Source organism: Pygoscelis adeliae, unplaced genomic scaffold (assembly GCF_000699105.1).
Source record: "Pygoscelis adeliae isolate BGI_AS28 unplaced genomic scaffold, ASM69910v1 Scaffold45, whole genome shotgun sequence".
Taxonomy (NCBI): domain Eukaryota; kingdom Metazoa; phylum Chordata; class Aves; order Sphenisciformes; family Spheniscidae; genus Pygoscelis; species Pygoscelis adeliae.
The window spans coordinates 8,705,097-8,717,646 of NW_008825114.1; the positions used below are offsets into that span (position 1 = coordinate 8,705,097).

The following is a 12,550-nucleotide window of genomic DNA, read 5'->3' on the forward strand; positions in this document are numbered from 1 at the left end:
CCCTTGGTGAAGCCATGCTGGCTGTCTCAAATCACCTCCCTGTCCTCCATGTGCCTTAGCATAGCTTCCAGGCGGATCTGTTCCATGATCTTCCTAGGCACAGAGGTGAGACTGACTGGCCTGTAGTTCCTAGGGTCTTCCTTTCTACCCTTTTTAAAAATTGGTGCAATGTTTCTCTTTTTCCAGGGACTTCACCAGACTGCCATGACTTTTCAAATATCATGAAGAGTTGCTTGGCAACCACATCAGTCAATTCCTTCAGGACTCTGAGATGCATCACATCGGGTCCCATGGATTTATATATGTTCAGGTTCCTCAGGTGAACCTGATCTTCTCTTACAGTGAGAGGGACTTTGCTCCTGCAGTCCCTGCCTTGAGGTCCATCTACTTGAGAAGTGTGGGAAGAGAGGTTGCCAGTGAAGACTGAGGTAATGAGGTTGTTGAGTACCTCAGCCTTCTCATCGCCTGTTGTTACAAGTTTACCAGTCATGTTCATCGGGGGTACACTTTCTTTGACCTTCCTTTTCTGGCTGACATACCTATAGAAGCCCTTATTATTATTCTTTGCATGCCTTACCAAGTTCAGCTCCAGCTGGGCCTTGGTCTTCCTGACCCCATCCCTACACAACCAGGTAAGGTCTCTATACTCCTGCCAGGATACCTGTCCCTGCTTCCACTGCTTATGCATTTCCTTCTTGCTCTTTAGTTTGACCATCATGTCTTGACTCATCCATGCCTGTCTCTTGCTGTCCTTTCCTGATGTCTTACATGAGGATCAAGAGCTCTTGCACTCTATGGAAAATGTCCTTAAAGATCTGCCGGTTCTGTTCTGCTCCCTTGTCCCTGAGAGCAGTTTCCCAGGAGGTCCAATTGACTAACTCCTTGAACAGCTGGAATTTTGCTTTCCTAAAATTCAGGGTCCTGACTTTACTCTTTGCCTGTCCCATTTCCCTCAGGACTACGAACTCCACCAGTGAATTATGACTGCAGCCTAGGCTGCCTCCAATCTTGACATCTCTGATTAACTCACTTGCGTTGGTGACCAACAGGTCCAGTAATGCATCCCCTCTGGGAGGGGTGTCTATTACCTGGCCCAAGAAGTTTTCCTCGATGCACTCCAGGAGTCTCCTGGATTGCCTACAGCTCACCATGCTACTTTTCCAGCAGATGTCAGGGTGGTTGAAGTCCCGCAGCAGGATGAGAGCCTGCAAGCCCAATGCCTCCTGCACCTGGAGTAAGAACGCTTTGTCAATAGGCTAACCCTTATTCGGGCAAGGTTCCCTTTGTTGCCTTGGTCTCTAATTCCTAGCCATAAGCTTTCAACCTGCTTGTGGCTATTCTTCAGAGACAGCTCTTCACATTCTATTCATTTGTTGATGTAGAGGGCAACCCCTCCACCCCTCCTTCCTCACCTGTTCCTTCTGAACAGCCTGTAGCCATCGATAGCAGCGCTCCAGTCATGGGATTCATTCCACCAAGTTTCAGTAATGGCAACTAAGGTCATAGCTTTCTAGCAGCATGGTGGCTTCCAACTCCTCCTGTTTGTTGCCCATGCTACATGTATTGGTGTAGAGGCTCTTCAGCTTGATTGTCAGCTCTGTCATCTTTTTAGAAGAACATGCCTTAATTCTTTTGAGGTACTTCCTCGGTGTTTCCCTGTTGGCTCCTATTACCTCAGGAGCCCCTGGCTCCTCTCTAAGCTTCAGGTGTGCTCCAGTGTACACAGCACATCACAGAGCAACAGGCTGAGGGCCCTCACTAGCACCCCGTCCCTCAAACCTTGGTTCATCGTCCCATGGCTTGTCATGGGCAAGCCTGATGTTGTCCCCTTCCCCCTTAAATTCTAGTTGAAAACTCTGTCAGTGAGCCCCGCTAGCTCATGAGCAAAGACCCTCTTCCCCCTTTGAGAGAGAAGAATCCATCCAACACCAGCAGGCCTGGTGCCATGTAGACCATCCAGTTATCGAAAAATCCAAAATTCTGTCAGTGACACCAGCCACAGAGCCATATATTAATAGACTGGATCCATCTGTTTCTTCCAATATCACTGCCCGCAACTGGAAGGATAGAGGAAAAAATTTCCTCTGCTCCGGCTTCCCTTACCAGCCGTCCCAAGGCCCGGAAGTCTCTTTTGGTTGTCCTTGGACTACATGTTGCATCTTCACTGCCACCCACATAGAAGAGCAATAACTGCTGATAGTCTGAAGGCTGTACCAGGCTAGCAAGTTTCCTAGGAATTGCTAGGAATGCTGGGATAGAAGAATGGCTGTAAAACTAGAAACTCTGTTCATAGTAAGGATACAACAAATTTTAACTTTATGTACATGGGGACCCTTCAATTATAGACTATGCAAAATAAAGTAAGTGCTATCTGATTATCTAATCTGCTCATCTATTTTTCCTGAAATTTCTCTCACCTTCACAGTGCTTCCACTTTACATCTCCTAGGTACTCTGTTCTCTTTTACCCACTTCCATGTTGCCTTCTTTCACAACATACCTTCCATTTCCTCTTTGTAACTGCATCCTTCCCAAAATGACCTTACCTTCTAGAAGGAAAAAGTTGTAGACCTTGCACACCATATTTCATATGCTCTTTCCTACCTTTCTGTCTGTGTTTTCTATCCATATCAAAAAATGTCTGCAGGAGAGACCATCTTTTCTCTGTTAGATGTGTCTAACGAAACATGACCATAGGTTTTGTTGGCTTTTAGGCAGTACTGCAGTGAATGAGTTATTCAAAACTAAGGACTGTAACAGTTTTGGCAAAAGAATAAAGTTCTCTGTGTTTACACAGTGTCCTGTACTTGGTGGAAATTTAACTGTAAATGAAAACTTAATTTTTAGCCTTAATGAAAATGTACATTTTCAAATAGGTTTGCTAGGGCAATACAGTTTTATATATGGCATACTTAAAAATGCATGAAAATGTCAGCTCAGTTCCCAATCACTTTTGCTTTTTCATAAGTTAAAAAAAAAAATCTGTTTTTCTTTCCAAGAAGTTAGAATAGAAAGATAAATACTCTCTTCCCACCCCAGTGATCTTGAGGTATTCCTGAAATTGCATCATTTTTCTTGAATGAGATATTAAACTTATAAATGGAAGAATTTACCAACATTAACCTTACTGAAGAAAATGAAAGATTTTGCAGGGGGGTGTAATGGAAATTTAAAAAAGAAAAAGATCTGAGTTTTTCATATTTGATTTCAGGTCTACAGAGACAAGAAAGCACTGATCTGCAATGTCATTTACTTCCACTGTCTGTGAAAACACATCCTGTGAAAGAGATATTAGAGATGGTTTGAAGTTAATTGTGTCACTAGGTCTAGGAATAAAGTGAAAGTTCAGAAAAACAGTACAAAGCAGGATGGCAGATATTCACTATGGAAATCAAACCATACTTCAGGACAGACAACTTCTTTTTCATCTTCCATGGCTTGTTTCGTAGCGTAGCAATTAGTTTCTTTTTTTCTTCTACCTCTTCTTTCAGCTTGGCCAATTCTTCCTCAGTAATCTGCTCCTCCTCAGAGTCAGAATCAGAGCTTCAAACAAAAGCAGGAACAAAAACCATCACCAAAACTCAGAAAAGACAGAAGTTTTCACTGAAGCACATACTTGGTGTTAATTCTTGTTAACTTTGAGACCTAGATACTGTTGCACAGAAGGGAGGACACAGTTCACTTAGATTTGTTATTAATTTTAGTATGAAAGGCAAAGCCTGCACACACAGTGCAGAGCCACAGCTGAACCAGCACTATACCCAGAGCATCCCATGGAGAGTGGACAGCGCTCTTGAGGAAGTGTCTGACAGCCACTGATTGTTCCTGCAGGAGTAACCAGCCTCCTAAGCACCCAACCCAAACTCACAACGGGCAAGTGAGGACACACAGCCTAAAAATGAACCTGTTCACCCTACTTCAGTGTGCCACAGGAGAGAAAAAAGACACCACAGCCACAGCAAAGACAAGTTTAAACACCAGATGACAGCCCATCCACTGATCAAGGCAGTAACATTTCAGAGATGGGAAAGATTCAAAGCCACACTGCAGCAAGACTGTGATGTGTCCTAGCACTCAGAGTAAGCAGATGCAATATTAATGGCATCTCCAGATGTGTTGTGTTTGTAATCTGAACTTCTTATCCATGCATTGGTTTGTAGTATCTTTGGAAAACATTGCTGATTAAGGCAATGTCCACTTCCCTAAAACCTTCATAGATATCCTTCTCTGTGAGCAATCTTACATCTCATATAATGGCATACAGCAAATCATTAGCAACAGGTGTTTCCTCTTCTTATGCCAGCAAACAGGAAAATGATAAAAAGGAAGTCATTAGACTCTGACTTCCTGCCCTAAAAACCTGACAGTGACCACTGTCAGCAGCACTAAGTGATCTCTTAGTAAAAGCAGTTTGATGTGTTTCTATTTGTTTCTTGTTGTGTTTTCTTTTGCTTTTTTTTTTTCTGTTTTGAATGTTTGAAAATATACTACAGGGTTTTTTTAAATAGTTTTCTAGTTTGCTATGGGAACAGTTCATTCAGACTTCATCAAGCAAGCAGTTTTCAGGCTGTTTTGCTTATAATTCACCTTTCTGAGAGTTTGATATTCAAAATCTGAAGTCAGAGCTGAATGATTCATTATGTAAGTCACCTAATTGTATAGTTTCTATTGTCTTGATAACTAAAGAATTATAAACTTTTTCTCCTACCAAAATAGATAACACAGCTGTAGTTAAAGATTTGTGTGACATATAAGTCAAAGGGTTTATTTGTGTGACATAAAGGACAAAAGGGTTTATCAGCAAGAATATTTATGAAAAGTTTCAAAACAAACAAATACAATACAAGCAAAATTCTTTTTGCAATACAGCAAAATACAAATTTCTCATTGGTCATCTGCCTTTAGTTTTCATAAAATACACATCGTTATAGCAAAAGCTACAGGGATCACTTTAAAAACTTCAGACACACAGGATTAAGTTAGCAAAAGAAAGAAGGAGGCTCTCGGCTATCAGATGCCTTGCTATTAAAGACTCAAATGCTATTTATTGAAAAGACTGTCACATTTGAAAGTTGAACCCATCAGCCATAAAACTTCAGACTTCCTGTGATAAAAAGCAGTGCCACAGAAAATATCAATCTACAGAAAGAAAGACTGCTACTGAACACCAGACATATTTATTGTTATTCTGGTATTGAGATGAGAAACTTAAGTCAAATGGATGAAGGTCAATAAAAAGATTTGTGCATTTAATTCTGAGGCATAATAATGCAAAAAGAGTCATGTCTTTAAGAAGAACAGAAAGATTAAGGGAGTCTGGTTTTCAGAACGCTTTAAATCCTTAGTTGTTACAATCAGCTGCTTTGCATTTGTCCTGGTTTCGGCAGGGATAGAGTTAATTTCCTTCCTAGTAGCTGGTACAGTGCTGTGTTTTGGATTTAGGATGAGAACAAAGTTGATAACGCACCGATGTTTTAGCTGTTGCTAGGTAATGCTTACACTAGCCAAGGACTTTTTAGTTTCCCATGCTCTACCGACTGAGAAGGCTGGAGGTGCACAAGAAGCTGGGAGGGGGCACAGCCAAACTGGCCAAAGGGACATTCCATAGCATGTGCCGTCATGCTCAGTACATAAACTGGGGAAAGCTGGCCGGGGGGGGCCGCTGCTCGGGGACTGGCTGGGCATCGGTCGGCGGGTGGTGAGCAATTGTACTGTGCATCACTTGCTTTGTGTATTATTATTATATTATTATTATTATCATTTTATTTCAATTATTAAACTGTTTTTATCTCAACCCACAAGTTTTTCTCACTTGTGTTTTTCCAATTCTCTCCCCCATCCCACTGGGGCCGGGGGGAGGGGAGGGGGGAGTGAGCGAGCGGCTGGGTGGGGCTCAGTTGCCGACTGATGTTAAACCATGACAGCATTTTACAAAACAGACAGCAACGTGCCCAATATTGAGGATTTCCTTTGACAGAAGATTGCTGGGTTATGCAAAATTGAAATATGCAGTTTTACAAGACTGCAGTGAGAGTGGTGGGAAATATGAGTGGTAGGTGCTAATGCAGTGAGCTTACTGAGGAAAGGAAGCTGAGCAGAACACAAGAGGTAAAGTAGGGATAATATTGGCTCTTGTGCCCATTGCCCACTACTGCTTTATTTGTTTTTGCAAACACATTTCATCTTTCATTTTTCACTTTCCTTTGCAACCAGGAAAATAATAAAAATTCCAAATTTCAAAGCATCTTTAAGAAATCAGTATTTTCAAGAGTGTTTACGTTATACAATCAAACTTTATGAAGTTACAGCAGATTTTTCCTTTAGCTCGAGTGGTTGAACACTATGAGATTCAAGCCAGGAAATCAGAATTCTGTCTTCTGCAAGCAAAAGTCTTAGCCTTTCATGAAAGGTTGTGATTCATACATTGGAAGGCCAGAAGTGTTCACTGTGACCTTCAGGCTAACACAGAGCAAAAATGCACGCAATGTTTTCTTTCCTAAGTCAGTAGAGCTCTTGAAATCAATGGTGCTTCCTTAAATCACACACATAATGAACTTGCTTATACTATTAGTCTGCGTTTTGTTTTATGCTCATATTATATATCTGTGTTTCAGTTTTCGTTTCATCTCCTCTTTATGGATGTAATCTACTTTTCTCATTATTTTTGTAAAAGCCATTTTACAGAGGTAAAAATCAAGATGAAAATGTTTTCTTGGAGCTTGGATGTTTTCAGTGAAAAGACTGGTAGGACTTTAAATGTCTAGAGTGATGAGTGAATAAATTTGACTACATTTCTTCCTAGTTTTTTGTGAAAATTCTATTGTTTATTGATAACCCCCGTAACATCCCCTGGCACTTAGTGCTCTTCAACAGTCTTCCTGCTAGCAAAAAGATGCAGTGTCTGTACTGGCTTAATCTTCCCCTCTGGTCTTTTGCATAAGTTTTATGCTATTGAGTAATCCTATTAAAAATCAGTTGATTTGCTCACATATAGACATATACAGTAAAAATAGAAATTACACAGGCTAGGCAGAATATAACATTCCTTTTCTGAGGATTTGTAGCTCAAGTGACTGCGTACGGTTTCTATCTAAGACCGATCAGTCACAATTAGACAAGCCAGTAAAGAACAAAATCGCTTTTCAACCTAGGAATATCACAGATCTTCACAGTGAGACTATAAGGAGAAATTTATCATTAATATTTTTGGGATGATGATTATGAACAGTGTAGAGCAGGCCCTTCTCACACCCTCAGTTACAGGTAAGAATCAACTACATCAACAACCAATAGCATCTAAGAGCAGAAGATTTAAAACTCACCCAGAAATAACTCCTTTTGCCATGGAATTACCCTGTGAAACTCGCTACCACAAATTAGCAGAGATCAAAATAATCAGGTTAAAAAAAAAAAAAAAAAATCAACACAGAGTTCATCCAGGATTCTTTTATGTCCTTTATGTAGAATAATTAAGGCATAAAGAGGTTTTCCCGATTTAGGTAAAAAGTAGCGGGGAGGAAGAGGGTAACAGCACCAGATTCTACTGATTTGTATTGTGACATAGCCAAAAAGGGTAGTGTTTGCAGAGTTCAGCAAAATCCACAATGACAGCAGCAAATACAATATCTCCCTGTGAAATAATATCACATTCAATTTTACTTTTCTTTTTGTTTGGGTTTTTTTTCATTTTTTTCTTTCTCAACTTCTTATTTTACTCTTATCATGCTTTTTCATGCTGAAATGTCTTGGCAATTAAAAACTACATCAGCAAGATGTACTTTTAAACAGTACGTAGCTTTTGTTGTGATAGGTCCTCATAGACTTGCTAGACAGGCTATATTCTGCCACCCTTCTCTTCTGTCCTGAAGGTTTGCAAATCCTTTATCTGAATCACTGCTGAACTGATCACCAGCCTATTTTCCTTTGTTCTTATATTATTTTTGTTTTTCTTTTAAAAATCTTTTAAAAAATTCTTAAATCTATTACTCTGCAATCTTGTCAGCTAGTATCCTAAAAGTCTAAAAATGTAATGTCCTTGAGGTATCTTCTATGGCATCCTCAGTTTTTCCTCAAAGGTTATGCTTATTACTTCAAGAACAAAGTCTTGATCCAGGTAGCAATTTCTAATTATTTAGCCCAAACATATGTATTTTAATGTTAAAAGCTTTGGAAGACGATGAAAAATATTTGTCATCATTCAATTTTACGTTTTCAGTGTTTGCTTTTTTTAATTAATGCTCAATAAATGTTTACAATAGAAGACAATAATAAGCAAGGGAACATGGATTGACACATTCAAGACTGTTGTTATACGAGTACAGGAAATTGCACAGAAGGGGATAATTGGCACTATAGCAAAGAGCCAGCACAAAGATTTTAGGCATTCTTGTAGGGAAGGGAAATGAAGTAGAAGTATATTGAAATGGGATCATGGACAAATTAATGCAACAGCATGTCTCACTGTATTTTTTTTTCTTTCTTTTGACTCCTGCTGCACTCTCCAGTGATGCCTTTGGGAACACAAACAGCTGTAGCAAGTGCTGAATGAGGGAAGGGGAATCTCTCTCCCTCCCCACTGAGATAAGCATGCCTAGCTCCATTTGCTCCATTATACACCATTCCCAGGGGTTGGTTCCTTTCAATAGCATGAGAAGGGACAGGGAGCAAGAGAATGCCAGGATGGCAGAAAAATACAAAATAATTCTCTGAAGTGCTCCTTTTCAGTGGGGTCTTCCAAAGACCCCAGGTTGCATGAAATGCTTTGGAAAAGTGAATGGTAATATTTCAGAGGAAGTGAGTTGGAGACTGGAAAATCCCATCTCAGTCCTTGGTTCTGGGTTCTAGAAATTTTGGCACTGATCTTTTATAAAAAGCTGGCTCAAACCTAAGAACTCAATGTTGTGTCAAGATTTTAGTTCTGCACTGGAAATATAACTATACCTTGGGTTTTTGGAGGGTTATCAGTTCGGGGTTTGGGGGATTTTAGTTTTGAGGAAAGGAAAAGGCAGGAGAGATCTCACTTGTTATGACCTCTCTCTGTCATTTGCTCCCCTCCTCTGTCTCTTTCACTCCCTTTCTCCAGAGAACGGCTCATAAACTTAGGATATTTAACTACAATAAGGGTGACCCTGGCTTGAGTTCCTGTTCTGCCTGACCAAATTTGACTTAATCCTCAGGGTATCGGCAGTCCCAGAAGGGCCTGGCTGGTCATTTCCCAAGGTCCCACCCTCAACTTGTGACAAACCCCTGGCTTCATTCCACCAAAATGGATATGGCTTTGTGGAAAGTTTCCACTTCACTCAGCCAGCATTTCCTTATTGCAGGGGAAAAAAAAAAATCTGTCCAGCTGTAATTGGGCTGTAAGGAGTAACGGAGTCATACTGATGCTTGGTATTTCACAGCTATGAATGAAAGCAGGTTTTATGTAACATAACCATGGGTTTATATTAAAAAAAAATTTAATTAATTACCCAGATCCTGATTTCTTTTTGTCTTTTTTCTTCTTGTTGGCCTTCTCTTTTTTCCCTTTCTTATCAGGCTTTTTGTCCTGTTTCTTCTCATTTTTGCCTTTCCCACTTTTACCCCCTTTCTCATCTTCCTCATCTTCATCATCTTCCTTGGATTTCTGATTTGCCTGGTTCTTCCTGGCTTTTGCAGGGTCCCCATCAGAATCACTGCCCTCATTTCCAGCTGCTCGTCCCCGTCCTCTACGGTTTCTGTGCCTTCGATGCCCAGCTCTCCTTGTCCCATCTTCATCATCCTCATCCTCCTCACCACCATGCCTCGCTCTCCCTCTGGCATGTCCCCTTCTGGTTCTTGGTGTTGCTCTCTTCCCCCCTTTATCTGTAATGAAGGAAAAAAAAACACATTAGAGGGAGACATTTCCTCCTCCTTCGTTCATACAGATAATCAGAAAACATCTGAGTGTGGCCTCAAAGTAATCTACACTACTGACCTATTCCTCCGACATTTTCTTCATTCTCAGCTGCACTGCCTTCTTCATTGTCAACATCACTGCCACCTGTGGAGTGAAAACAAAGGCCAGTGCATGTGAAGTGTGGATCAGTCATTAGGAATGCCCGGGTTTTAAGAAACTCTTGGCAATTACTGCATTGTACTCCCTTACACCATTTCACAAACCCAGCTTTTTGGAACATGGCAAATAGTTTTCAAGAAATAAGACGAAGACAGGAAAAAATAGTTACACTTTAATTCAGCACTCAAATAAGTAAACCCCAAAGTTATGCCATGAAGAACTTCCTCTCATGGAAGAAATCCGTAGGACAGGAGGACCCTCAAAGAGAAACATGATAGCAATATCCTACAATTTGAGGAAAAGAACAAGGAAGATGAAAAAGTTTCTAGGGCAATTCTCAGAGATTTCCTTAAACATGGAAGATAAGCACTGGCTGATATTAAAGATTAAAAGAATCATTTTCCAGTTTCACTGACTGGAGGGCATGAAGCTTCATAGCTGCAGCATGGCTGAAAATCATAGTCCCAGAAGAAAGAGGAAGATGTACTCTCAGCTCCAGCAACCAAATCTCTAAGCACAGTGACAAAAGTTGACCCAGCTCACTCGCATGCTGTACCACAGTCGTCTTCTACCACTCAGGAGATGATAAAAACATTGGAGACTCTAGAGAGAGAGCCTATTTACAGAAGCAAGTAGTACATCTGCTCAGAAACATCTTTGGTTTGGGGTGGATCTCTTGCTGAAGTTTTTCAGTCTTAATAAGTTCAATAAGAGATGCTGCCTCTGCTACCCATCAATAACCAGGAAAGTATCCAATTCATTTGCCTGGGACACTTTGCAACTGGGATCATGCATATATAGAGAAGAAAGCAAAATATTCCTCTCTTTCATATGTATTATATCCATTAATATGCTCTTTGCAAATATTGGTATGAACATATTATTTAATGGGTCACTCCTGAAACTGCTAGTGGTATTCACCAGCAATATATTTTATAATATATATAATTCACCAGCAATAACTGATTGCTTCAGAAGCAATCCAACTAATATCTGAGAAGCCAGGAGCTAATAGGCTCTCTTGAGGTATCTTTGAGCTTGTACATGTGGGACAGCACTTGAGACACATCAGTGAAATATATAGAAATAAATGGTAGTAGGAGATTAATGAGAAGACTAAGAAATATTACCATGAATAGAAATAGGCAGCTGTCATTCCACTCCTATATACCACGTATGTTCCAGACGTATGTTGTCTAATGTCACCTCTGTACAGACAGGACAGGTGACATGTCATGATCATGTCATAGTTGCGTTTTTCAGATGAGGAAACTACAGTTATCCTCCTTCTTCATTCACCTGTAATACTTTTGAATTTTTCTTTATATTCTGTCTTTCTCCACCCGTTCCCTAGTTCCCTATATCCTTTTACAAATTTTATTAAGCCACTAGCGATTCATCGAAAATTTATACATAAATTGATTTATCTAGGGACTGCTGTAGCTAACTATCAGGCACAGCTTCTTAGCTTTACCCAGTATCAAAGAAAAGCAGGAAAATATGTAAGGTTGCAAACAAGAAGGAATCTAGGGTCTTGTTTCACTGTGTGCAATAATGGGCAAAAGGTTATTATCCAGAATTTGACAGGCATTTTAAAACTGGGATATATGTAGGGAGTCTAAGTTCCCTCTACAAAACATTTCATTGTAATTACATTTTCTATTATTTCCACAGCATCAGCACAATAATTTTTTAAGACTATGCAAAAATGTTATCGTTCAATATCATCAGTGGAATGTGAAAATAAGCACTCCTTTGTTCTGTTTGGACATATGCCTTCTGCTGCTGACAGTAACAGGATCTCCATTTGACAAAGATCATTACGTTGCTATTGAAAGCTTGCAAAGATGAAGACAGACACTTCTAAAGAGATACTTTGCATGCAACAATAGGGCACGGTCTTTTATTGCAACTAATGCTTTTGCTGATCTCCTCCAGCCAAACGGAAATCCCCAGGGAAGCACTTTAATGGTACAGGGTTGGCCCCACTGCAGATTCTGATGAGCACATACAACAAGCAAACAGCTGGAGGTATATCATATATACTGAAACATGCATTAGCAGTGAAAGTGTATCGTGTTCAAGTTGACATCATATTGACAAAACAGTGAAAGTGACAATGGACTATGCAACACAGAGGCTTAAACAGTGCAGAAGGTAGCTGTTGGGGTTTAATAATTCAAATAGCATAAGGGTAACAAATGCGCTCATCTGAATCCAACATTCCAGGTAAAATAAAGTGTTAAACTACTTAATAGATTTCAGGCTGCTTGAAGAAAGTAGAATCATAGAATCACAGAATCGTTTCAGTTGGAAAAGACCTTTAAGATCATCAAGTCCAACCATTAACCTAACACTGCCAAGCCCACCCCTAAACCATGTCCCTAAGCACCACATCTACATGGCTTTTAAATACCCTCAGGGATGGTGACTCAACCACTTCCCCAAGCAGCCTGTTCCAAGGCTTGACAACCCTTTTGATGAAGAAATTTTTCCTAATATCCAATCTAAACCT

General features: G+C 40.1%; 1 protein-coding gene across 1 annotated transcript in view; it reads right to left on the minus strand.

Moving 5' to 3' along the window:
* The window catches only part of TMC1 (transmembrane channel-like 1), a 101,028-nt gene that overhangs the window by 57,221 nt on the left and 31,257 nt on the right, over window positions 1-12,550 (minus strand). Inside the window, exons 5-7 of the mRNA XM_009328177.1 lie at window positions 9,955-10,020; window positions 9,470-9,842; window positions 3,402-3,542 (exon numbers count right to left, since the gene is read on the minus strand). Of these exons, the coding sequence (XP_009326452.1) occupies window positions 3,402-3,542; window positions 9,470-9,842; window positions 9,955-10,020 (580 nt within the window). The remainder of the gene's footprint in view (window positions 1-3,401; window positions 3,543-9,469; window positions 9,843-9,954; window positions 10,021-12,550) is intronic.